Source organism: Mus caroli, unplaced genomic scaffold, assembly GCF_978045245.1.
Source record: "Mus caroli unplaced genomic scaffold, Mus_caroli_1 scaffold_16, whole genome shotgun sequence".
NCBI classification, from domain to species: domain Eukaryota; kingdom Metazoa; phylum Chordata; class Mammalia; order Rodentia; family Muridae; genus Mus; species Mus caroli.
The window spans coordinates 68,641,383-68,668,090 of NW_028227271.1; the positions used below are offsets into that span (position 1 = coordinate 68,641,383).

General features: G+C 39.7%; 1 protein-coding gene across 2 annotated transcripts in view; it reads right to left on the reverse strand.

The window, feature by feature from the left end:
* Vps13b (vacuolar protein sorting 13 homolog B) overlaps positions 1–26,708 on the reverse strand; it is a 553,787-nt gene that overhangs the window by 161,128 nt on the left and 365,951 nt on the right. For both annotated transcript variants that reach the window (XM_029469591.2, XM_021183993.3), the window contains exon 35: positions 16,244–16,381. In XM_029469591.2, coding sequence (XP_029325451.1) covers positions 16,244–16,381 — 138 coding nt within the window. The remainder of the gene's footprint in view (positions 1–16,243; positions 16,382–26,708) is intronic.

Here is a 26,708-nt window from a genome sequence, read left to right on the forward strand (position 1 = left end):
TCCGAGCCTAAACACATCCCTTGTTCCAGCAATGTTTGCAGTTTCTTTGGTGCCTACTCCTTGTTTCTTTTACTCCTCTCCATGGTGATATATTCACATTCCTGGAAACAATGCATAGAGCTTCTGGAGAGAGCCACTGCTTTGAGGTAAACTTAGTGAAGTTTCTGTTATCAAGCTCCTTGTGAAAACAGAGCAGTCACTAGGATCAGAGTGAGTGCACAGGGCAGGGCCCAGAACCAGAGGAAGCAAGCAGACTGCAATGGACAGGGTTGCTGGGGTGGCTGGGTGGAATTAAGAGCACACGGGGAGGCAGAAACATGGATCCCTGAGAGAATGCATATCAGGATTCAAACCATCAAGAAAGGCTTTTACTGTCAAATGTGATGATCTAAACATCATTAAAAGGAGTAGGTTTACATTAATATTATGCAATGACATCAAATTGTTCATCATTGGGATGAGAGAGATATTTTTGAAATGGATAAGGAAAATAAATTATTCTGCTTTTTGATGACAGATACTACAAAGTAACCAAACAGTAGGTGAGAGACTGTTTCTCTTTATAACACTATGACAGCTAATAAATATATCAAATAGAAATGCAAGAACTAGGAAACTGGTATTTATAACTTCTCAAGAATTTAGGCATTGAGGATCAGTGACTGCAAACATCATACAAAGGTCTCATTAGATAACATTTGCATCCTGACAGAACGTCACAAAAGCTCCTACAACAGTCTCACTTAATAAATAAGAACCAAATAATCAACAAAGAAAACCCAATTTATATTAGAAACCACAGAGGAAGGGGCAAAGAGGGCAGGGAGAGGCAAGGTTTGACTGATAAACAGGGAAGTGGAAGGAGGCCAAGATTCCTGAACCTGGCCAGAGAGGCTAATGTAGGACAAGGGAAGAAACTGTGAAGGGAGATTCAGAGGCAGGCTGCTCTGAAGCTGCCCATGAGGGCACATGGTGCAAGCCTGCCCAGGGAAGCAGTGAGCACAGTGCAGGCCCCTTCAAAGGACTTGAATAAAAGAAGAATGAATGAGAGGTAATAACTCAGTGGTGAGAGGACACAGGAACAACGCCCTCAGCAATAGCAGTTTTAAAGAAATGTCAACACCACAGGCAGGGAAGGGAAGAGCAAGAGGAAGGGAGAACAGTGGCTTGTTGAAGAGAGTGTGCTCCCTTACTCACTAGGCAGATGGAGAGGCAGTCTTAGAACTGGATAATAAGTCAAAACTACGGTGGGACATTAATAAGTTGTTCATATAAAAGAGGTAGCTGAGGTTACTGTCCAGAGACAAGAAGACCCGGGGCTGTGCTCCTGGGAAGCTGCAGGATCCAGTAAGCCAGAGAGAGATGTGTAAGTAGAAGTTAGAAGCTGGCTCCTGTTTCTCTTTTCTTCCTCCCTGGGCTCCACCTTGTGCCCAGCTGCTCTCATCTCTTTCATAGGGAAATAAGTTCTGACACAATGACTGCCCCACACTGACTTCACTGCTGCTGGGTATTACCTCAGCATCCCCACAAGAAGTGTCTGCACTTTTGAGGTCCTATTACTGATCTACTTAGCAGAGCACCACCGGTAGCCCTTCAAAGAGGATTTATACTCCTTCCCTCTCATGTGCATTACTGATTCGATATAAGAAAATTTGGTACTAAAAGCAATTTATTGAAATAAAAAGGCAAAAGGTTTATTTAAAAGTCATGTACATATGCACAATTTTGGTTAACCCTTCCCTTCTTTGCCTTTCCCAATCACTATTATCTGCTTGAACTTTCCTGACCCCAGTATTTCCCTTCATTTATGTCCTCTCACCTCTAATCTACTAGCCCCCTTCCAACTGCATTCATTGCCAACCCAAGGAAGAATTATACTAAAAGGAGAAAAAAAAAAAAACAGGTGTGATATGAATGAACTGTAGAGGAAACTACCTAGAACTAAAGGTGGGGGTGGGAGTGAAAGACCAGGAAAAATTCAGACCACCTAGCACCAAGATGTAGGTTAGCAGGTTCAGTAACCCTGTTCCAGGAACTGGCCAACCACAAAAGTTAGATTAAAATCCTGAGTACAATCTTGAGAAGCAGGGAGTTTCCCCTTGTGATTTTGAGTACCCGCTTGAGATTTTTCACTGGCACTCTCGGCATTTTCCAATAATGCCCTCCCTATCCCCTTGGGTTGTGGTTTTTTTTTTTCCTTTAAATACCTCCTTTCCCAGCTACTCGGGGCCGAACTCCTCTACCCCTGAGTGGGATACAGGTCGACCTCAGCGCGCTGGTTCCTGTCAATAAACCTCATGCAATTGCAGCAAGGACAGGTCTTTAGTGAGTTCTTGGTGGGTCGCGTCATCCCAAGACTTGAGTGAGGGTCTACCCTCTTTGGGGGTCTTTCAGGAGTTGGGAGTCAGGGGGACTAGATAAATGTAGGGCAGGGAATAGACTAACCAAAATTAAGGCTGTATGAGGACCATGAATTCTAACAAGATAATCAAGGCATGTTTTTAAAAACTGGAGTTTGAACAGAGTTGACATGAGTTAGTAAATGAGTATCTCAATGCCATGCACATGTTCCCTTCATTATGCTTTGTCATCAGGGAGGCTCCAGAAATACCATGAAAAAAACAATGACTACCATTGCTCTTCACTGCCCATCATAACGAGATGGTAAGATCCTACTTCTAAAGACACCAACACTTCTGTTGCAAGACAGAGAAAAATCAATTGTGAACTGACTAGAACACTGTATCCCTGCAGGTTAGCTATCATACAGCTCTAGAGTGCTATCCTGGTTGCTGGAGGAGAAAAGACACCAGTGATCTTACCCACATTAGATTCTATAGACTACAACAATGACCCATCATATAAACAACACATACTGGTACAGTAGTCAAAGACTGTTTATGGGAATAATAAACTCTCTCTTGATTAGATTTGAGGTCTGCTTTAGAGGAGGAAATTCATGCTTGATAGTACAAACACGGTAAAAAACAGAAACAAAAATCAAAACAAACAAACCAAATCATGGCTACAGAAATTCTGGGCCTTAAGGGAGAACCTATTTATGTGATTTTGCTAAATAGCCATATTGTCAAGCTCCCTTCTAAATATTCATGTTCACATCTATAGACTTGTGCTGCTCTTAACTTGGTTAGTGAAGCTTCATACTGAAGAGGGTAGTAGTTAATGCAGGGAGGCACCACTATTCAACGTGCAGAAAATAAACCACTGTGAATGCTCAGCCACGGACTGGAACATCTATCAAGCCTTCCCCTTGTTTAGAGACATTAAAACAGGAGGGGTGGAGAAAATGTAAGGGTGAGAGGGCAGGGAGGAGCACTGTGACACACTGGCCTCCACACATGGATATTACACACAAGAACTCACCACTGTTTGTAACCTAGACAAGATCTCTACATTATCAAGAGTGAATATTCTAGCAAGAAATGGGGAGAGGCTCCTGATTCTTACATTCTCAGCTAAGGAGTAAATGGCAGTTGATGGTTTCCAGGGAAAGATTCACATTTCATTTGGCAGGAGCATTGGCAGGCTGACTGTGCCCACTGGACAATTCCAAGCCCCTGCACACATGAATAGCTCTGACTGGACATGAAGTTAGGATGGAAGTACATGGGGGGCGGTAGGGGATTAAGTAAACTGCTTACATGGATACAGCTTTCAAAAATGAATCTCTCTTATTAAAAATCGCTCATTTTGGCAGAATGGCAGCTCAGCACTTGGGAGGCAGAGGTAGTTAGATCTCTGATTTCAAGGCCAGCCTGATCTACATATAGTGAGCGCCAGGTCAGCAGGGCTACACAGTGAGACCCCATATAAACAAACAAATGGAAAAAATCTAGGCCTTATTCGCTTTTTATATAAAACATCATATGTTTTCTTTGGTTGGTGGTTTAGTTCCAAGGAGTTCTGGGGGGGTACTGGTTGGTTCATATTGTTGTTCCTCCTATGTAGCTGCAAACCCCTTCAGCTCCTTGGGTACTTTCTCTAGCACCTTCATTGGGGACCCTGTGCTCGATCCAATGGATGACTGTGAGCATCCACTTCTGTACTTGCCAGGCACTGGAAGAGCTTCACAGGAGACAGCTTTATAAGGCTACTGTCAGTATGCTCTTGTTGGCAACGTCAATAGTGTCTGGGTTTGGTGACTGTATATGGGATGGATAGCTAGGTGGGGCAGTCTCTGGAAGGTCTTTCCTTCAGTCCCTGCTCCACACTTTGTCTCTGTAACTCTTTCTATGGGTATTTTGTTCCCCCTTATAAGAAGGATCCAAGTATCCACACTTTGGTCTTCCTTCTTCTTGAGTTTTATGTGTTTGGCAAATTGTATCTTGGGTATTCTGAGCTTCTGGGCTAATATCCACTTATCAGTAAATGTGTATCATGTGTATTCTTCTGTGATTGGGTTACCTTACTCAGGATGATATCCTCCAGATCAATCCATTTGCCTAAGAATTTCATAAATTCATTGTTTTTAATAGCTGCGTAGTACTCCATTGTGCAAATGTACCACATTTTCTGAATCCATTACTCTGTTGAGGGACATCTGGGTTCTTTCCAGCTTCTAGCTATTATAAATAAGGCTGCTATGAACATAGTGGAGCATGTGTCCTTATTACAAGTTGAAGCATCTTCTGGGTATATGACCAGGAATGGTATTGCTGGATCTTCCAGTAGTGCTATTTCTAAATTTCTGAGGAACCGCCAAATTGATTTCCAGAGTGGTTGTACCAGCTTGAAATCCCACCAGCAATGGAGGAGTGTTCCTCTTTCTCCACATCCTCCTATCATCTACTGTCTCCTGAGTTTTTGATCTTAGCCATTCTGACTGGCATGAGGTGGAATCCCAGGGTTCTTTAGATTTGCATTTCCCTGATGATTATGGATGTTGAACATTTTTTCAGGTGCTTCTCAGACATTTGGTATTCCTCAGTTGAGAATTCTTGGTTTAACTCTATACCCCATTTTCTAATAGGGTTATTTGGGTTTCTGGAGTCGAGCTTCTTAATTCTTTATATATATTGGATATTAGCCCCCTATTGGATTTAGGATTGGTAAAGATCTTTTTCCAATTAGTTGGTTGCCGTTTTCTCCTATTGAGAGTGTCCTTTGCCTTACAGAAGCTTTGCAATTTTATGAGGTACCATTTGTCGATTCTTAATCTTACAGCATAAGCCATGGTGTTCTGTTCAGGAATTTTCCCCATGTTCCCATATCTTTGAGGCTTTTATCCACTTTCTCCTCTATAAGTTTCAGTGTCTCTGGTTTTATGTGGAGTTCCTTGATCCACTTAGACTTGAGCTTTGTACAAGGAGATAAGAATGGATCAACTGGAATTCTTCTACATGCTTACCAAAACTTGAGCCAGGACCATTTGTTGAAAATGTCTTTTTTACACTGGATGGTTTTAGCTCCTCTATCAAAGATCAAGTGACCATAGGTGTGTGGGTTCAACTCTGGATCTTCAATTCTATTCCATTAATCTATATGTCTGACACTTTACCAGTACCATGCAGTTTTTATCACAATTGCTCTGTAGTACATCTTGTGGCCAGGGATGGTGATTCCACCAGAGGTTCTTTTATCATTGAGAATAGTTTTTGCTATCCTAGGGTGTCTGTTATTCGAGATGAATTTGCAAGTTGCCCTAACTCTGTGAAGAACTGAGTTGGAATTTTGATGGGGATTGCATTGAATTTGTAGATTGCTTTTAGCAAGATGGCCATTTTTACTATATTAATCCTGAAAATCCAGGAATATGGGAGATCTTTACATCTTCTGAGATCTTCTTTAATTTCTTTTTACAGAGACTTGAAGTTCTTGTCATATAGATCTTTCACTTGCTTGGTTAGAGTCACACCAAAGTATTTTATATTATTTGTGACTATTGTGAAGGCTCTCATTTCCCTAATTTCTTTCTCAGTCTGTTTATCCTTTGAGTATAGGAAGGCTACTGATTTGTTTGAGTTAATTTTATATCCAGCTACATCACTGAAGTTATCTATCAGATTTAGGAGTTCTCTGATGGAATTTTTAGGGCCACTTATATATATTATCATATCACCTGCAAATAGTGATATTTTGACTTCTCTCTTTACAATTTGTATCCCCTTGATCTCCTTTTGTTGTCTAATTGCTCTGGCTAGAACTTCAAGTACTATATGGAATAGGTAGAGAGTGGGTAGCCTTGTCTAGTTCCTGATTTTAGTGGGATTACTTCAAGTTTCTCTCCATTTAGTTTGATGTTGGGTATCGGTTTGCTATATATTGATTTATTATGTTCAGGTATGGGCCTTGAATTCCTGATCTTTCCAAGACTTTTATCATGAAGGGGTGTTGGATTTTGTCAAATGCTTTCTTAGCATCTAATGAGAGGATTATGGGGTTTTTATCTTTGAGTTTGTTTATACAGTGTATTACTTTGATGGATTTCCATTTATTGAACCATCCCTGCATCTCTGGGATGAAGCCTACCTAATCATGATGGATGATCATTTTGATGTGTTCTTGGATTCAGTTTGCTATAATTTTATTGAGTATTTTTGCATGGGTATTCATAAGGGAAAATGGTCTGAAGTTCTCTTTCTTTGTTGGGTCTTTCTTTACTTTCTTTCTTCTTTCTTCTTTTTTTTTTTTTTTTTTTCTTGTTTTGGTTTTTCAAGACAGAGTTTCTCTGTATAGCCCTGGCTGTCCTGGAGCTCACTCTGTAGACCAGCCTGGCCTTGAACTCAGAAAGTTGCCTGCTTCTGCCTCCCAAGTGCTGGAATCAAAGGCGTGTGTCATCACGCCTGGCCATTGTTGGGTCTTTATGTCGTTTAGGTATTGTTGCTTCATAGAACGAATTGGGTAGAGTACCTTCTGTTTCTATTTTGTGGAATAGTTTGAAGAGTATTGGAATTAGGTCTTTTTTGAAGGTCTGATAGAATTGTGCACTAAACCCATCTGGTCCTGGGCTTTTTTTTTTTTGGTTGGGAGACTATTAATGACTGTTTCTATTTCTTTTGGGGATATGCCTCCAAAAAGAAACTGGAGAGAGCATACAGTAGCAGCTTGACATCACACCTAGAAACTCTAGAACAAAAGGAAGCAAATTCAGCCAAGAGGAGTAGATGGCAGGAAATAATCAAACTCAGGGCTGAAATCAACCAAGTGGAAACAAAAAGAACTATACAAAGAATCAACCAAACCAGGAGCATCAGACTGTTAATCTGATCCTGATTTAACTTTGGTACTAGGTATCTGTCTAGAAAATTGTTCATTTCAGCCAGATTTTCCAGTTTGGTTGAGTATAGGCTTTTGTAGTAGGATCTGATGATTTTTTTTTTTTTTTTTGGATTTCCTCAGATTCTGTTGTTATGTCTTCCTTTTCATTTTTGATTTTGTTAATTAGGATACTGTCCTTGTGCCCTCTAGTTAGTCTGGCTAAGGGTCTATCTATCTTGTTGACTTTCTCAAAGAACTAGCTCCTGGTTTGGTTGATTCTTTGAATAGTTCTTCTTGTTTCCACTTGGTTGATTTCGCCCCTGAGTTTGATTATTTCCTGCAGTCTACTCCTCTTGGGTGAATTTGCTTCCTTTTGTTCTAGAGCTTTTAGGTGTTTTGTCAAGCTGATAGTGTGTGCTCTCTATTTTTTTTTTTTTTTTTTTTTTGGTGGCACTCAGAGCTATGAGTTTTCCTCTTAGAAATGCTTTCAATGTGTCCCATAAGTTTGGGTATGTTGTGGCTTCATTTTCATTAAACTCTAAAAAGTCTTTCATTTATTTCTTCCTTGAGCAAGTTATCATTGAGTAGTGTGTTGTTCCGCTGCCACGCATATGTGGGCTCTCTATTAATTATGTTGTTATTGAAGGTCAGCCTTAGTCAGTGGTGATGTGATATGAAGCACGGGATTATTTTTATATTTTTGCATATAGTTGAGGCCTGTTTTGTGAACGATTATATGGTCAATTTTGGAAAAGGTACCATGAGGTGCTGAGAAGAAGGTATATACTTTTGTTTTAGGATAAAATGTTGTATACATATCTGTTAAATCCATTTGCTTCATAACTTCTGTTAGTTTTATTGTGTCTCTGTTTAGTTTCTGTTTCCAGGATCCGTCCATTAATGAGAGTGGGGTGTTAAAGTTTCTCACTATTATTGTGTGCTGTGCAATGTGTGCTTTGAAGTTACTAAAGTTTCTTTAATGAATGTGGATGTCCTTGCATTTGGAGCATAGATGTTCACAATTCAAAGTTCATCTTGGAAGATTTTACCTTTGATGAGTATGAAGTACCCCTCCTTGTCTTGTTTGATAACTTTAGGTTGGAAGTCGATTTTATTAGATATTAGAATGCCTACTCCACCTTGTTTCTTGGGACCATTTGGTTGGAAAATTGTTTTCCAGCCTTTTACTCTGAGGTAGTGTCTGTCTTTGTCACTGAGGTGGATTCCTGTATGCAGCAAAATGTTGGGTCCTGTTTACGTAACCAGTTTGTTAGTTTAAGTCTCTTTATTCGGGAATTGAGTCCACTGATATTAAGAGATATTAAGGAAAAGTCATTGTTGCCTCCTATTATTACTGTTGTTAGAGTTGGAATTCTGGTCATGTGGCTATCTTCTTTTAGGTTTGTTGAAAGATTATTTTCTTGCTTTTATCCCCTTGTGTTGGAGTTTTCCCTTTTTTATCCTTTGAAGGGCTGGATTTGTGGAAAGATATTGTGTAAATTTGGTTTTGTCATGGAATACCTTGGTTTCTCCATCTATGGTAATTGAGAGTTTTGCTGGGTATAGTAGCCTGGGCTAGCATTTGTGTTGTCTTAGGGCCTGTATGACATCTGCCCAGGATCTTCTGGCTTTCATAGTCTCTGGGGACAAGTCTGGTGTAATATTGATAGGTCTGCTTTTATATGTTACTTGACCTTTTTCCCTTACTGCTTTTAATATTCTTTGTTTTGTGCATTTGGTGTTTTGATTATTATGTGATGGGAGGAATTTCTTTTCTGGTCTAAAGTATTTGGAGTTCTGTAGGCTTCTTGTATGTTGATGGGCATCTCTTTCTTTAGGTTGGGGAAGTTTTCTTCTATAATTTTGTTGAAGATATTACTGGCCCTTTATGTTGGGAATCTTCCTTCTCTTCTATACCTATTATCCTTAGGTTTGGTCTTTTCATTGTGTCCTGGATTTCCTGGATGTTTTGGGTTAGGATCTTTTTGCATTTCACATTTTGTTTGATTGTTGTGTCAAAGTTTTCTATGGTATCATCTGCACCTGAGATTCTCTGTTCTATCTCTTGTATTCTGTTGGTGATGCTCGCATCTATGGCTCTTGACTTCTTTTCTAGGCTTTCTATCTCCAGAGTTGTCTCCCTTTCTGATTTCTTTATTGTTTCTACTTCCATTTTCAGATTCTGGATGGTTTTGTTCAATTCTTTCACCTGTTTGGATGTGTTTTCCTGTAATTCTTTAAAGATTTTTAGGTTTCTTCTTTAAGAACTTCTACCTGTTTACCTGTGTTCTCCTGTATTTCTTTAAGGGAGTTATTTATGTCCTTCTTATAATTCTCCAGCATCATCATGAGAAGTGACTTTGGATGCATATCTTGCTTTTCTAGTGTGATGGTGTATTCAGGACTTGCTATGGTGGGAGAACTAGGTTCTGATGATGCCAAGTAACCTTTGTTTCTGTTGCTTCTATTCTTATGCTTACCTCCTGTCACCTGATTATCTCAAGTGCTCCCTGCCATCAATATATCTGATTAGAGCCTGCTCTTCCTGTAATCCGGGTTGAGTCAGAACTCCTCAGAGCCCAGCTTTCTCTATGATCCTATGATTCCAAGATCCTGTGATCCTGAGATTCTGGGTGTGTTAGAGTTCTTAGCAATCAAGCTTCCTCTGAGATCCTGGTGTGACCATGTTCCTGGTGGGATCCTCAGATCCTGGGTGTGTTAGAGTGCCTTAAAGTGGTACCTCCTCTGGAGACTGTGGGGCTGTCCCCTGAGTTCGAAACCAAGGTAGTCCAGTGCCAATTGGAAGGAACCTGAGCCACTGGTCGGGTGGGGTTCCTGTGTCCCTGCTCCTGCTGACCCCAGGCACTCCCGGTTGTGTTGGAATAGATGTTGTCTTCCACTCACCAGTGATCCTAAGATCCTGGGTGTGCTAGGGCACCTGGGGAGATGGAGAGTCCTCTGCAGACTGTGGGTCTGTCCACTGATTTCCTCCCCCCCCAAGGTGGTCCAGTGCTTGCGCTGACAGGAAGGAGCCACATATATTCATATACACATACATTTATACATATACACAAATATTTATATATAAGGATATTCATATTCATAATTTATATACACATATTTATATAAACACAATATATTTATACACATATGTATTTCTATACACACATATTTTGGATTTAAACCTTAAAATTACTACTTTACATCCATGTAAAATCTATCTGAATGATGCATTACCGTCCCTAGGAGATATCTTACTACTTTAAAGAACTTAAGTACACATGTTAATTCAAATCAAATGGGTTTGCAGAAATGGAATAGTTTAGGATGTTTAGGAAGTTTTCAAAAACCAGCAAATAAAATTATTAAAGCCAGCAAAACCACAGATTATGATTTTTGATTGTGAATCTAAAAAAGATAATCATGCTACAATAAGAACAGGAGGGATCAAGTGGGGGTAGCAGGAGTGTGCTGGGAGACAACTGGAATTGGAGAGTTATTAAGAGGTGATATGGGACCTAATGAAGTGGAAACTCCCTGGAATCTATGTGGATGACCTTAGTTAGGACTCGTAGTAATAATGGGAGACATGGAACCTGAACTGACCATCTTCTATAATTAGACAAGGCTTCCTTCTGGTGGTGGGATTGGGAAACCACAAAACCTTCAAGCTACAATCTGCCCTGTCTGGAAGATGTGCTGGGATAATGGTGCCATAGAACTTGTGGAAGCTGGTCAATCAAGACTGGTCATACTTGAAGCTCGTGCTATGAGGGAGCTGATACAACCTCAAAAAAAAGTCAATGAAATGATTCTTAATTATATTCTGCTATACAAATATATCATGATGTGCCTTGCCCAGTCATCAATAGAGTGGCTTTATCCAGCAACTGAAGGGAACAGATACACAGACCAATATCAAACATTAGGTGGTGCTCGGGGCAATTCAGTGGAAGATGGGGGAAGAAGGAATATAGGAGGCAGAGGGGCCAAGGACACAAGGGAACACAGCCTACAGAATCAACTAAGCAGGGCTCATAAGGACTCACAGAGACTGAAGCAACAGTCACAGAGTCTGCATGGGTCTGAGCTGGGTTCTCTGCATATATGTTAGGGTATGGAGCTTGGTGTTCTTGTGGAAGTCCTAACAGTGGGAATGAGGTTGTATTAGCCTCTTGCATCTGCCCTTGGGGCACTTTTCCTCCTACTTGGTTGCCTGATTCAACCTTGATATGAGGGTTTGTGCTTAGTCTTACTGTAACTTGTTATGTCATGTTTGGTTGATATCCCTGTGAGGAGGGGAGAGGTGGTGGGGACTGGGAGAAGTGGAAGGAGAAGAAATTGTGGTCTGGATGTAATATGTGAGAGGAGGAAGGAGATGGAAGGAGGAAGGAAGAAACAAAGGAACGAAGGAGGAGGAGGAAGAAGAAAGAGGAGAGCAAGAGAAATCGGGTTAAAAACAAGTAAAGGCATGCAGACGCATACATACACACTCATGTGGAGTGAGAAAAACTGAAAACTAAATGGGAAAAATGAATGAACATGTTATACAGGATGTCCCAACCGGTAAGAAGGACACATGCTCCACTATGTTCATAGCAGCCTTATTTATAATAGCCAGAAGCTGGAAAGAACCCAGATGCCCCTCAATAGAGGAATGGATACAGAAATTATGGTACATTTACACAATGGAGTACTACTCAGCTATTAAAAAGAATGAATTTATGAAATTCCTAACCAAATGGATGGACCTGGAGGGCATCATCTTGAGTGAGGTAACACAATCACAAAGGAACTCACACAATATGTACTCACTGATAAGTGGATATTAGTCCAAAACTTAGGATACCCAAGATATAAGATACAATTTGCTAAACGCATGAAACTCAAGAAGAATGAAGACCAAAGTGTGGACACTATGGCCCTTCTTAGAATTGGGAACAAAACACCCAGGGAAGGAGTTACAGAGACAAAGTTCGTAGCGGTGACGAAAGGATGGACCATCTAGAGACTGCCATATCCAGGGATCCATCCCATACTCAGCTTCCAAACGCTGACACCATTGCATACACTAGCAAGATTTTGCTGAAAGGACCCAGATATAGCTGTCTCTTGTGAGACGATGCAGGGGCCTAGCAAACACAGAAGTGGATGCTCACAGTCAGCTATCGGATGGATCACAGGGCTCCCAATGGAGAAGCTAGAGAAAGTACCCAAGGAGTTATAGGGATCTGCAACCCTATAGGGGGAACAACAATATGAACTAACCAGAACCCCGGAGCTCTTGTCTCTAGCTGCATATGTATCGAAAGATGGCCTAGTCGGCCATCACTGGAAAGAGAGGCCCATTGGACTTGCAAACTTTATATGCCCCAATACAGGGGAATGCCAGGGCCAAAAGAATGGGAATGGGTGGGTAGGGAAGTGGGGGGCGCTATGGGGGGCTTTTGGGATAGCATTGGAAATGTAATTGAGGAAAATACATAATAAAAATATTAAAAATTAAAAAAAATTCAACAAGAAACTCTTTTAGAAGATCAGGTCTCAGTAGTTGTTTCTACGGTAACCCAATGTACAACAGACAGTAAGAAAGGCAGCCACTTCAGAACCTGAGTTTGATATAATCTTGTCACTTCAAGGATATGATGAATGAGTTATGTTAATTATATATTGCATAATAAACCAGACCTACTCAGGGATGGTGTCCCACTTTGAAACTTTGTTCTTTGTTGTCACTTAGATGTCACTTCATAGCTAAAGTGACAATGATTCAGAAAATTTTGTGCAAAAGATCAGTGGAAAAAAAATTCCAGGGAGCCACATGTCTTTATAAATGACCTTGAGTTAATTAGAAAAGTCTGTATCCTGATCAGGTCTGCTCACATGTCAGCTATGGTTAAATTAAAAAAAAATCATTTCAAAGTTAAGAATGGCTATGTTAACAAACTTTAAACTGGGCTCACATAAGCACATTCTTACATTTGTGTGTGATGTCACAGTGAACACTTCACAGCTGAGTGTGAGTTTGCAAAAAGAATAAGTGGTTTTTCAATGTAAGAAATATCTGATCTAACACTATTTTTTTTTCTCTGTAGGCTAACTATCCTGGGAACAGGTGGCCCTGCTTTCAATTACAGAGGCTAACATGCCAGTGTGAGGCCTGGATTAGTTCACCTTCTCACAGGGAATTTTCCTCGGTTGAGAATAGATTTATTATGGCTTCACACATGGAAAGAGAGCTCATGTCAGCGGAGGGCAGTGACACATCATATGATTCAAATTAACCTGCTGTGGGCTGTTCCAAGGGGCTTAGATTGTGTACTAAAATGACGACATTTTAAAAACAAGTTGAAAGAAACCAGGAGAACTCAACTGCAATGGCTCCAATTTGTTCCAACTAATCTCTCACCTGCTGGAAATACCGTTCCAGAGTTTGTGGTAGCTGCTGTTTCATGGGTTTCACCAAGCCACTGACCTTGCTAATGGGCACTGTTTACCTTTGAGGAAGGAGGTGGGGCTTGAGAAGACCTTCAAGGAGCTTGTGATGTGGAGGATCGGACCTATCATATGCCTAAGGTACTATTAAAAGAATACACAAAAATAAAGGTATACTCAACAACTCAGGATCATTTTTACAAATTTAAATGCTGAAGGACAGTATTGGCTAAAGGACAGCCATCTTATTGAGAGAAAACAAGCCTTAAAATGGATCTGAAAGGCTAAGTCCAAGAGCAACTATGTTTATATCTTTCGAGGGAATTTACAGGGTAGACACTTACAATCAGTTTTCCCTCTATATTTCAGGACCCTAATTTTTACTGTTACCATAACCCAGCCCAGAAAACACGCAAAAAGGAAACAGAAATACACAACTTAGAGATGTAGCAGGGAATGACTGATGTGCACACAGATTTAAAAACCTAACTGCAAAAAGATTTTAATGTTACCACTGATGTTGCCAATAAAATTAGAAGTTTTATTTGCTTATTTGCTATTTGTGATGCTACTTCTTTGAAAGCGAAGAAATTGTAAACTGCAGTTTCACCTAGTCCTAGCACATATCTTAGTCCTCTTAGCAGTCCATTACCTACAACTAATCCCCAAACCTTATAATCTTATTGACTTGCCAATATGTACACCATAATGTGTTCTTTATATGTGTATAGGCTTTTAGTGTGCCTTGTGATTTTCCTTTAATTAATCCTACTACTTGCTACAGCTTTGTGAAGTCTTAATTGTGATGAGACAAATGGGCAAGACAGTGAAAGAAATGAAATACTTCAGTGGGTTACTACCTACGTGTGAGCTGGAGCTGACATTGTCTACTGCAAGCAAAATTTTTGTCTCAGTAACTTGTGAAACAGTTCAGTTGTTAGGCTAGTGTTTTAGAAGGAATGTCAGAGCTGACAAACAATTCCAAATAAGCTTCTCTCAATACAAGATAAACAAACAAACTGACCAATCAATAATCTGAATTGTAAGATACAACTGAAAGGCCGCCTAAAAGGAAACCTGAACATAAGTGGGAAGCAAGAAGTAGCCCCAAATGCCTGTTTCTGCTCTAGCAGCTGATCTCATGTTACCTTCTCTGTGCTAGCACATTGGGCCTTTAAGGGAACAGCTCTGTAATCAGGAAATAGCCAGCAACTGTTGGAATAAGGGAAACAGGCATTACAGGTTCAATGGCAGATGTTCTTTACTTTCTCCTTAGTGGGAAATAAAACGTTATTTTTCGGCCTACAATTGATCGTGTTTGGATTCAATAAAATCTGGTACTTCTCATTTACTAGGAGGTGGGATTCAAATTCCTGCAGTCCATCACCTTGAAGACTTTACCCAGCCACAAGCTTTCCCTTTTCTTGTCAGTTCCCAAGATCACATCTACATATTTACTATGAGCACAATCAATTCTTCACACTATTACTAGAGAGATGTGCTGCAGAACAGGGCTCATGAAACCAGCAAGTTCCAGGGTTAACTCAGTTCAGACATTAGGATTGGCTTTCTTTAGTTACCAATATGCAGAAATGACTGCCAGGCCTCAGCACACATATCAGCACGGTCTGTATAGGGTAGTGTCTCTTACCAAAAGTCCCCCCTTTTTAATAGGGGTAGTCTCTTACCAAAAGTCCCTCCCTTTTAATTGTTACTGGAGATTTAAGCACAGTCTGATGTCCTTGTTTTAAAATTCTTTTGAAGAAACCAATATTCCTTTGACAACAAATACATTCTGAAGCCCTGTGAGTATAACAAAAGTGTAATTAAATACAGTCAGTTCTAGTAAGCAGATAACACCCCAAAGGAGCCAGGACAAGAGAGAGCAAATAGATGAAAGGGTTAAAAGGGAGCCTGTAAGAGGAGTAGGAGACAGAGAAGGAAACTCCGACCTAGCCATGCTGATTAGCCTTGTCCAATGGAAGATCAACTCTTCACAGCCATGAAGCCCTACTGTCTGAATAGCTCATCTACCCCTGTGACTTCAGCTAATTGTCCTCATGTTTCAGTCTTAGTCTCCTTATTTATAGAAAGGGAGAGTAAGAGTAGCTAACCCTTGACTCTTTTGAAATATGTGAAGATTTGATATTAAGCTATCTAACTAAAACTTGGTGCTTACTGTATCTCACACCCTTGATGCATCTGAAATAAGTGGGCTTATAGGCATGCTCCTTTATATATGCTCTTATTCATCATCCACAAACAGTAAGAAACTGAAAAGAAAATTTCAACAATTCCTTTAAGAGCACTAGATGATTAAGAGAAAAAGCAACAATAGTGTACGAGCTCTTCAGTTTCCAGACAACTATTCCTTAATAGGTAGGCAGTTTCTGTCATTAAGGTCATAGCTGCTCACTCAAATTCACATCTGCTTTCCCATCTTTAGGATGGGAAGTCCAAAGAGAGTACACTTCTGAAAAACAGGCCAACTATTCACTGTGTGGCAAGGGAGTCAACCTTACTGACAGATCTGATAGGCATGTTTCTATGTTCACACAAGGAAGAAAAGGGCTCGATTATGATTCCATACCTGGTCCATTAAGAAAGTCTTTGATGTGTAGTGTGACGAGAGAAGGTGGGATCCCACTTTTGCTGTCTGTTTCTCCAGGCACAGTCTGCAGCCACACGATGTTATAGTCAGAAGCTTCGGGCAGAGTCTTCCCAGGATCTAAGTAATGAAATTAAAATGAAAAACATTGATCACTCCACAGCTTGGTTTATGACTCTGTATGGATAAACAAGATCAAAGGAAGGTTCAACTGTTTTATGTAGATGTCATTACTTCCTTTAATTGCACATATGTGGTGTATACATATGTATACATATGTATCAAACAGAGTAAGCTAAGTGTTCAAGATGGGATGGTAAACCAGAACTAGACCAAAGTAATTTCAAATGAAGGCACACTGTCCTTGTTTGAAGGTAAGGCTTGAATGCTGAGCTGCTAGGCACTAACAGTTGAATGGTTGGATCATACTTTACACACAATACTGGAAACAAAGGGAAAAAAGCGGCAAGCTTGTCAGCTTAAAATGGAGGCTCAAGGCTCAGACATGTCCAAAAGATGCAGTAGGTCAGGCTATTCCAGGGCTCATCTGATCTGTTTCAGAGTTTTTCTGACACTATAATCAGCTTTTACTGCTAAGCTTTTGAAGTTGTTGTCAGTAGCTTTCCAGAACCTTCTAGAATGATAAAGTTTGGTCAATCTTTTACAAGTTCTAATTATGAATACAACTTCAGGCTTTTTTCTATTTTGACATTTTTTTTTCATTTTATATTATGTATTTCAAATTATTCTGTGTAACATTATGTATCCTTTAAGAATAATTTAGAATTCTACTCACAGCTTTTGTTCTCTTTGATAATTACCTAGTACTTTGTTTTGTATAGGTCAGGCTTTTATATAAATTGAATCCATTAAAACTTTAATGGAAATTTAAAAAAAGAATAATTTAGAATATTAATGTCAAAGAATTTGCTTTTAAAGGTTTGGAAAACTATAGTTTTTATTTATATAACTTTAAGTAAAAATGAATACTGTATGTTGGTAAATAATGTAATAGGCTTTAAAAATCTCAATATCCAGTTTTTCTTCGGTTTCATGATTGTTTTATTCTGTGTTTTAAAATACTTTAAATGCCATTTTATTAGGGATATTCTTGCCATAGAACCTATCTATCCGATTTTCAGACTATCTGAAATGTGTTACTAAAGCATTATTTATTTTAGGCTTTATTGACTGGCCTACTTTCAAGAGTAGCCTTTACATACAGTATATTATATTCAACGTATGGTTATATAGTATTACTGTCATATGTGAACTGGGCATATAAATTCTACCTTGGAATTTGTGTTTCTTGACCTTATCATGTGATCCTTATAAAATTTGGCACATACGAACCTTTATGTTATTAAAAGCAAATACTGAAAGTGATTGGTTGTGACGTTCAGAGTATGTGGTAAAGATCAAACACTAAGCTGGTGGATGCTTCCCTCTTCTGACCGGTGACTTTAAAGCAGTGGGATATGTGGAGTAGGCCCCCCTACAGTAACAATACATTATTCTCTCTTACAAATACAACAGCAAGCTCTTGTGAAAACATGATAACCTTATGTTGCTGGAAGATTTAAGCTGGTTTGCAGGAGCTATGCAAGCTACCAGGACCTGACTGTCCCTTCTCAGAGTATTACTTCTCTATGTGTTACCAAAAGTGATCTTATCAGGTAAACACTTCCTGCTAGATGTAGATAAGTAGACATTTTTTCTTCACTTTGAAGAAAAAATAATCAGGCAGTGATGATGCTGAGCTAACAGGAAAGCAACAGCCTCATAGTGAGTGGAAAGCTATGAAATTGCTGCTGAAGCATGAATCAGAGGCACAGAACAACTCAAGTGGAAGAAAGCAACTCACAGGAAGCACCAGTGCGCGGTCCAATCTGCAGAAAGCTGGACACTTATTGTACTTAGAGCGTCTAATAGCTGCAGTTCATTTTCTATGCTTTCTAGAAGTCAGAATTCTGAGGACAACATAGACTGTGAGAATGTAATTAACCAACACTAATCACCAGTGTCAGGAAGTCATGCAAAGCAGTCAGACAGCAAGTTTTTAACACATGCAACAGTGACAAGAGAGATGGCATCCATGTCTGGAAAGTGAGCAGAGAGTATGGCTACCGCTGGGACAGAACCATGGAGACTCATATAAACCTGATGGGTGCCAGGTCTCAGCAGTCACCAATCAGAGCTCTAAGCAGAAGTCCTCACAGACTAAGATGGGCCAGCACTAGGCCAACTGAATGCTGTTTTCATGGTCTGGGAGGAGGCATTCACTCCTCTAATACTGGAGGCCTTTCTGGAGGTTTTAAATGTGAAATTATTTGAGACATAAAGCTAAATTTAGAAATTAATTTCCCCCAAATGGATACATGTATACACATTTACACGTACTGAAAATCAGTTTATCTACAGAGTTCTTTTCTAACCGACTTCTAGGAACCAATGTATGCTAGCTGTATTTCAACTGCATTGTAATGCTTTATGTATGCATACATCATTTAACAGATGTAGGACAAAAAGATTAACTTTCAAATAAGTGTTTTTAGGTAATTATGAATCTGTTTTCCTTTTCAATTCTTCACTGTTTAATTCTTCTGAAGCATGTTTAAGATAAGCAGGCAGGTCTACACACTGTCACCGAGACAGATGAAATAAAACAATTCTTCATTAATTGAAGTAGACAAAAGATCACTAATATGGTAAGAGTGGGGGATGGAGGGGAAACGGCTACTCCCACATGTGGTAGACGTGACTGAACATGCAGTGCTTCTGTATAGACAGGGGAGACCCCAAAGAATTTTTCATCCAATCTTTAAATATCCATGCCCTTGGAATCTGATGTGACATATGTAGTTCTCTACACTTACAGAAACATTTAAAAACACATAGATTAATATTCAAGGAAGTTGACTCCATGATAATCTAAAGCAATAAAAATTCAGGGAAACCCAAATATCCACTTCAAGGAAAATAAAATAATTTGTGACAGCACTAAAAACACTGCACAAAACACTCTGCCACTGCTACAAACAACAGAGAATATCTCATACACCACTATAGAAAGTCTCAAAGTATACTACTAAGTTAATAAATCAGAAAAACAGGAAGTAGGTTTAGTAAATAAAAATATGACCCCCCTCACATACGTAACGCTCCCTCTCTCTCCTCTCCTCAGCCGGGGTCACAGCGTGGACTATTGAAGAACTTACTAGGTAGAGCAGACTGGCCTGATCAGCCTGCCTATGCTGGGATTAGCGGCACTCACCACAACATTGCACAGCTGGCTATTTACTATTTATTTATTTGGAGATAATTGATTGTTTGTGAGACAAGCTTAAGCACAGGCCAATCAATACAAGGAACTATAAGTTATTCAGGACAGTGGACAGAGTTGGATTCTTTACCAAAGAAGTTCAAAGGATAACAGGATTAGAAAGGGATGCTAGTTCTGAAAATGTGTCTGCATGTTTTCCAGGATGCGAAGGTTTACTGCAGTGCCCCTAAGGGCAGAAGGCGGAGGGTCTAGCCGTCTTAAACCAGCAAGAAACCAGCTCTGGGCAATCTCAGAGTCCTAAATAGGCAGGGAGATAGATGTAAGCCAACGAAGTAGAGTAAGCGCAGAGCCAGAATTAGAAATTAAAGCAACTATAAAAATCTAGGAAATCTAGCCTAGGAAGCCAGCACTTTGGCAGCTACTTCTTAACAAAACATTTGTATAACTAGGTTTAAAAGTGTTCATGGACTTATAAGGTTGGCAGAATAAGTGAACTTATAAATATCAAAAACATGTAACTTTAGAGTTGATGGCTACTGAGTGTAGAATAGGACTCATGCTATGTCCTCTCTGAGCCTTAGCAGAAAGGTATCTGTGAATTCTTGAGGAACGTCTAACTCTAAGTCAAATCATGTTCTAAGGACTGGACTACATGATGGAGAGGATGTCTAGACATACCGAGTGCTGTTGTCAATTTAGTTTCTCCTAAGTTCTATCATCAGGACTAGACACTGAGATGTGCATTACACATTCTTCAAGGTCCACATACCTGGGAAAGCAGCCGATGAACTAAGATTAAAGGAGCTTGTAAAGATCATATAAACACAGTGACAGTCAGAGACAGCTGTTTCACAGTGGAGGCTCCCCCCAGGCTGATGCATATGTAGTAAGCACTTGGTTACTCAAGTACTGGAAGCTCTCAAATGATAAACTGCTGGAGTTCATGACTGCATTTAACTCGTGTTGCTAAGCCTAAGAAAGCAGGGAAAGTTGTTCTTTATGAGAAGCCGTGGGTGGGGAATGAGAGAAAGGTGACTAAGTGCTCACAGGCACATGTTTACTCATGATGAGAACTCACTTCAGAGAGGGACAAACTTGTAACATTTATTTTCCTTTTGAGAAAACTTGCAATAGAAAAATCTTTTTTTTTTAAAATTTTTAATATTTTTTATTACATATTTTCCTCAATTACATTTCCAATGCTATCCCAAAAGTCCCCCATAGCGCCCCCCACTTCCTTACCTACCCATTCCCATTCTTTTGGCCCTGGCATTCCCCTATATTGGGGCATATAAAGTTTGCAAGTCCAATGGGCCTCTCTTTCCAGTGATGGCCGAATAGGCCATCTTTCGATACATATGCAGCTAGAGACGAGAGCTCCGGGGTACTGGTTAGTTCATCATGTTGTTCCAACTATAGGGTTGCAGATCCCTTTAGCTCCTTGGGTACTTTCTCTAGCTTCTCCATTGGGAGCCCTGTGATACATCCAATAGCTGACTATGAGCATCCACTCCTGTGTTTGCTAGGCCCCTGCATAGTCTCACAAGAGACAGCTATATTTGGGTCCTTTCAGCAAAATCTTGCTAGTGTATGCAATGGTGTCCGCGTTTAGAAGCTGATTATGGGATGGATCCCTGGATACGGCAGTCTCTAGATGGTCCATCCTTTCATCACAGCTCCAAACTTTGTCTATGTAACTCCTTCCATGGGTGTTTTGTTCCCAATTCTAAGAAGGGGCACAGTGTCCACATTTTGGTCTTCATTCTTCTTGAGTTTCATGCGTTTAGCAAATTGTATCTTATATCTTGGGTATCCTAAGTTTTGGGCTAATATCCACTTATCAGTGAATACATATTGTGTGAGTTCTTTTGTGATTGTGTTACTTCACTCAAGATGATGCAATAGAAAAATCTTTATTCTATTGTTCCAAAATACCCAAAGAGAACAATTCAGAAGCCTCCTTTTAATATCTATGAAAGTCTCAAAAGCCAGCCACAGATTAATCAGAACCATGGCCCTCAGAATGTTGAAGAGGAGGCTTGTCTGTGCTGGAAGATGGCTTTGCATTCCTTCAAAGAAACTCTTACTTCCTTAGTTTACTGGAAATGCTTCCACTGAAGCTGACGAGAGCCATCTTGAAAAACGCTGGTGTTATTTTTAATTGCTAATAGTCATGATAAATATATTTTTGGTTAATATTTGAATTGCATAAAATATGACATGAGACAATTCAAAAGAGATGTAGAAATAAATATCCAAAAGTTCTTTGAAATCTGCTACTTATAAAGAATGTGTTTGCCAAGCTCACATAAACCACTGAATACCACTTTAAAAGCTTTACTGATTATTCTGCTTTGTCCCTGCAGAGGATGGGAGGTATATTTCTATGAAAACAGAGTTGAATTTTTACATAGATCTTAGGAGGAAACAGGCTTCCTTTTGCCACAGATCTGGTGTTGTCTCCTCCTGTGAGAACGGCGTGGCGTTGAACAGATGATGAGTACCGTGCATAGGCACTCTGAAACGCTACTCATCCGAGATGAAAACTTAACACTTCTAGCCACCCACCCACCCACCTACTTCTTACTTACTTACTTTTTTCTCTCTATTTTTATTAGATATTTTCTTTTTGTCGTTGTTTTGTTTTGTTTTTCTGGTTTTTAGAGACAGGGTTTCTCTGTGTAGCCCTGGTTGTCCTAGAACTCACTCTGTAGACCAGGCTGGCCTCGAACTCAGAAATCCACCTGCCTCTGCCTCCCAAGTGCTGGGATTAAAGATGCCTGGCTTAGATATTTTCTTTATTTACATTTCAAATGTTATCTCCCTTTCCTGGTTTTCCCTCTGAAAACCCCTATCTCTTCCTCTCTCCCCCAACTTACCAACCTACCCACTCTCACTTACTTCTTTATATGTGTGTATGCATGCCTGTGGATGCTGAAAGAAGGCACTGGACCTCACAGAGCTGCAGTTACAGCTGTCTAATGTGGATGCTGGAAACAGAACCCTGGCCCTCTGAAAGAGCAGCAAGCACTTTAGATGGATCATCCCCTTAATACACTTTATGAGTAATGAATTTTGAATTTTAAAAAGCCGCCTTGTGGTCTGGGCTCTTCCCTGAGCAGACCTTGGGTGCAAACTCCTGTAGCCAGTCCCATAACACCTAGAGGAAGCTCCACTCCTAGATGCTCTAACACGCCCAGGATCATAGGATCAAAGGTGAGGAGGACACAACATCTTTCCCAACACTGGGAGTAACTGGGATCAGTGGAACCTAGGCACATAAGAACTCTGCCTGACCAGTGACACAGGTTCGTTCCGGTCTGGGCCGGTGCCCTGAGCAGACCTTGGGCACAAACTATGCAGCCAGTCCCACATCACCCAGAGGAATCTTCACTCCCAGGTGTCATCAAAGATGACACGCACAGGATCACAGAACACAGGAATACAGGATCCCAGGAACTTGGTCACACCTGGATGGATCTCAGGGTCCCAGAGGCAGCTTGACTCCTAGGAACTCTGATACACCCAGGATCTCAGGATCCCAGGATCCCAGAATCACAGGATCACAAAGACAGCTGAACTCTGAGGAGTTCTGACACAACTGGGATTACAGGAAGGACAGGCTCCAGTCAGATATATTGAGGGTAGGCAGCACTAGAGATAACCAGATGGCAGAGGCAAGCGTAAGAACATAAGCAACAGAAACCAAGGTTACTTGGCATCATCAGAATCCAAATCTCCCACCATACCACGTTCTGGATACACCATCACACTGAAAAAGCAAGAATCAAATCTAAAATCACTTCTTCACTTCTCATGATGATGATAGAAGACTTTAAGAAGGACATAAATAACTCCCTTAAAGAAATACAGGAAAACACAAGCAAACAGGTAGAAGCCCTTAAAGAGAAAACATAAAAACCCCTTAAAGAATTACAGGAAAACAAAAATCAAACAGGCTAAGGAAATAACAAAACTATCAAAGATCTAAAACTGGAAAGAAAAACAATAAAGAAATCACTAAGGGAGACAACCCTGGAGTTAGAAAACCGAGGAAAGAGATCTGGAGTCATAGATGCAAGCATCACCAACAGAATACAAGAGATCTCAGGTGCAGAAGATACCATAGAAAACATTGACATAACAGTCAAAGAAAATGTAAAATGCAAAAATCTCCTAACCTAAAATATTCAGGAATTCCAGGACACAATGAGAAGATAAAACCTAAGGATAATACGTATAAAAGAGAGTTAAGATTCCCAACTTAAAGGGTCAGTAATATCTTCAACAAAATTATAGAAGAAAACATCCCTAACCTAAAGAAAAAGATGCCAATGAACATATAAGAAGCCTACAAAATTCCAAATCCTTTAGACCAGAAAAGAAATTCCTCCCATCACATAATAACAAAATACCAAATGCATTAAACAAAGAAAGAATATTAAAAGCAGTAAGGGAAAAAGGTTAAGTAACATATAAAGGCAGACCTATCAGAATTACACCACACTTCTCAACAGAGAGTATGAAAGCTAGAAGATCCTGGGCAGATGTCATACAGACACTAAGATAACACAAATGCCAGCCCAGGCTACTATACCCAACAAAACTCTCACTTACCATAGACAGAGAAAACAAAATATTCCATGAGAAAACCAAATTTACACATTATCTTTCCACAAATCCAGCCCTACAAGGGAAACCATATCCTAGAAAAAGCAAGAAAGTACTCTTTCAACAAACCCCAAAGAAGATAGCCACACAAACATAATAACAAACAATAATAACAACAGAAATAACAGAAAGTAATAATTACTTTTCCTTAATATCTGTTAATATGAAAATTAATATTACTAACATATCCTAGTTGGCTGAAATGAAAAAAAAATGAGGAATTAGAAATTTGTTGGCTGTCACCCAGGGTCTCTCTAATTTGATAATTGGAGAAGTAGGTCCAATACTGCACAATCCATATACACTTTCTACTTCTTTATATGTGAGAGTATCTTGCTGTGTATCACATAATGGTCTTGAAATCATGCTTCTCCTATCTCAGCCTCTCTATTAATAGGATTATTTGATGTTTTTACACTATTCTATGGTTTTCAGAACAGCTTACATATTTCAAAATTATCTATACTGCCAAAAGAAACGTAGATAATTTGGGAGATGGCTTGTAAGAGAACAACAAAGAGTGAAACAGAATGTTTGCTTGATATTTATAATTATTGTATCAACACTGAAGAAGATGACCTTATAAGTTACTCTTTTTCAAAATTATCACAGCCAAGGAACTAGAACCTTATCCTTACCTAATGTCTGTGCCACCCTCCAAGCAGAACCATTGTTCATTGGTTGATTACTGACTTCATGGATACACCATCTTAATACACACACCATTTCCTATGGGCTGAGAATGATGATAATCACTCAAGCCAAATACTTTGATCATAGTAGGAAATCTGTATCCAAATAATTATGCCTACAATTCATTCCTTGGCACATCACAACTGTCAACTTTTAGCTATTATGGAGGTAACATTCTTTGGTGATGTGAGGGACATTCAAGTACAGCCTTACTACAATGAACTCCAATGTCTAAAAATTGTTCTTATTTTGGGTTTGTACCACAGTAAGAGTCAAGGTTTTAAGCTTTACTAAAAACAAAACAAACAAAGAAACTTTATCTTTGTTATGTTCATTTAAAAACATGTCCATCATTTTTATGTTTCATAGAAAATATATTGTGTTGAATATAATAATAATAATAATACAAAAAAAGAAGTGGAATCTTAAAAAGCTAAGCAACATAAAAATCTATTTATTTCAAAGTTACTATCTGTTATAGTGTGAGACCCCGACTTAAAGTGTTTCTCCTTGAAAGGTAAAGCCCCTAAACGTTCCCCCAAGCTTGTTTTCCCTGATCTCTAAAAATACAGCCAGAAAGAAGCTCTTTGTTCTCTATAGCCAGCAAAAAGCCTTTTTGTTTCTATACCTTACAACCAGAGATGCAATGATTGTAAAATGACCTAGCCAGGTGCTTGCCTGGCTCCCTGTGCCAAGGACACGGAGATAAACTCCACAAAGAAGAACTACAACTCACTCCCCACTCCTCATGCCTTGTAATTTTACCAAGGACACCCGCCAGAGATGAACTGTAGCCAAACTCCTCCCAACTTCTCCCAATTCCTCACTTTTTCTTTAAAAGCCCCCTACTGTCTCCCCTGCCCTGTGCAGCGAAAGGAATTCATCCTCAGCTAGCTGACAATAAAGCCTCTTGCGGTTTTGCATCAGGTATGGTTTTCTCTTGAGTTATTGGGGTACCAGCTCATTCCGGGACTTTGGCAGAGGTCTCCCCAGTTTTAGGAGTCTTACAATAGAAAGGTCTACATCAAAACCAGTATCATTTATGTTCTCACCCTCACTTCTGTCCTCTCAATGGTGGCTCTCATCAGTGATACTAGTACTGGTGCTGCTGCTACAAAGGGAAGCGGATATTAGTCTAACAGTTATTTTCTCTGGCAGTTCTAGGCAACATTTTTTTTTTTTGTTGTTGTTAATTTTTATACCTTGTTATACAAAGAACAAGAGTCACAAAAATGTTTTGATTACATGGGTACAATTGTTTTGGGATACCTGCATCAGTTATTTTTCTCCTTGTGACAGAACTCCCAAGAAAAGCAACTTGGGGAAGGAGTACGTTGGCTCCCAGTCCCAGGGTATAATACATCAAGGTACACTACTTCTGGTGGCAGGAGCCTGAGGCTGCTAGTCAGAGGCAGAGATTGATGCTACTCATGCTCAGCCGGATCTAAATAAAGGGCATTCCTACTGTGGGAGGCTATTTCCCCTCTTCTGACCCCCTACCCACGCAGAGGTGACTTCTGGTTTTCTCTCTACCAGTCTATTCTGTTTTTTTTTTTTTTTTTTTCTCATTTCCTTTTCTTTTCATTCCCACCTCCTTCCCTTCCCCTCCCTGCCTCTGGTCTTGACCACAGGATAAACATGCCTGGCTTTTGTTCAAATTCCAGCCTATGAAATGTCTCCATGTTCTGTGGACCTACTGTCCATATTTTTTTCATTTTTTGCCACAGCTGTTTCTCCTATGAATATATCAATATACCCATGCATTCTACTGTTCGAGCAGAGTTAGGGGTATTAAGATTA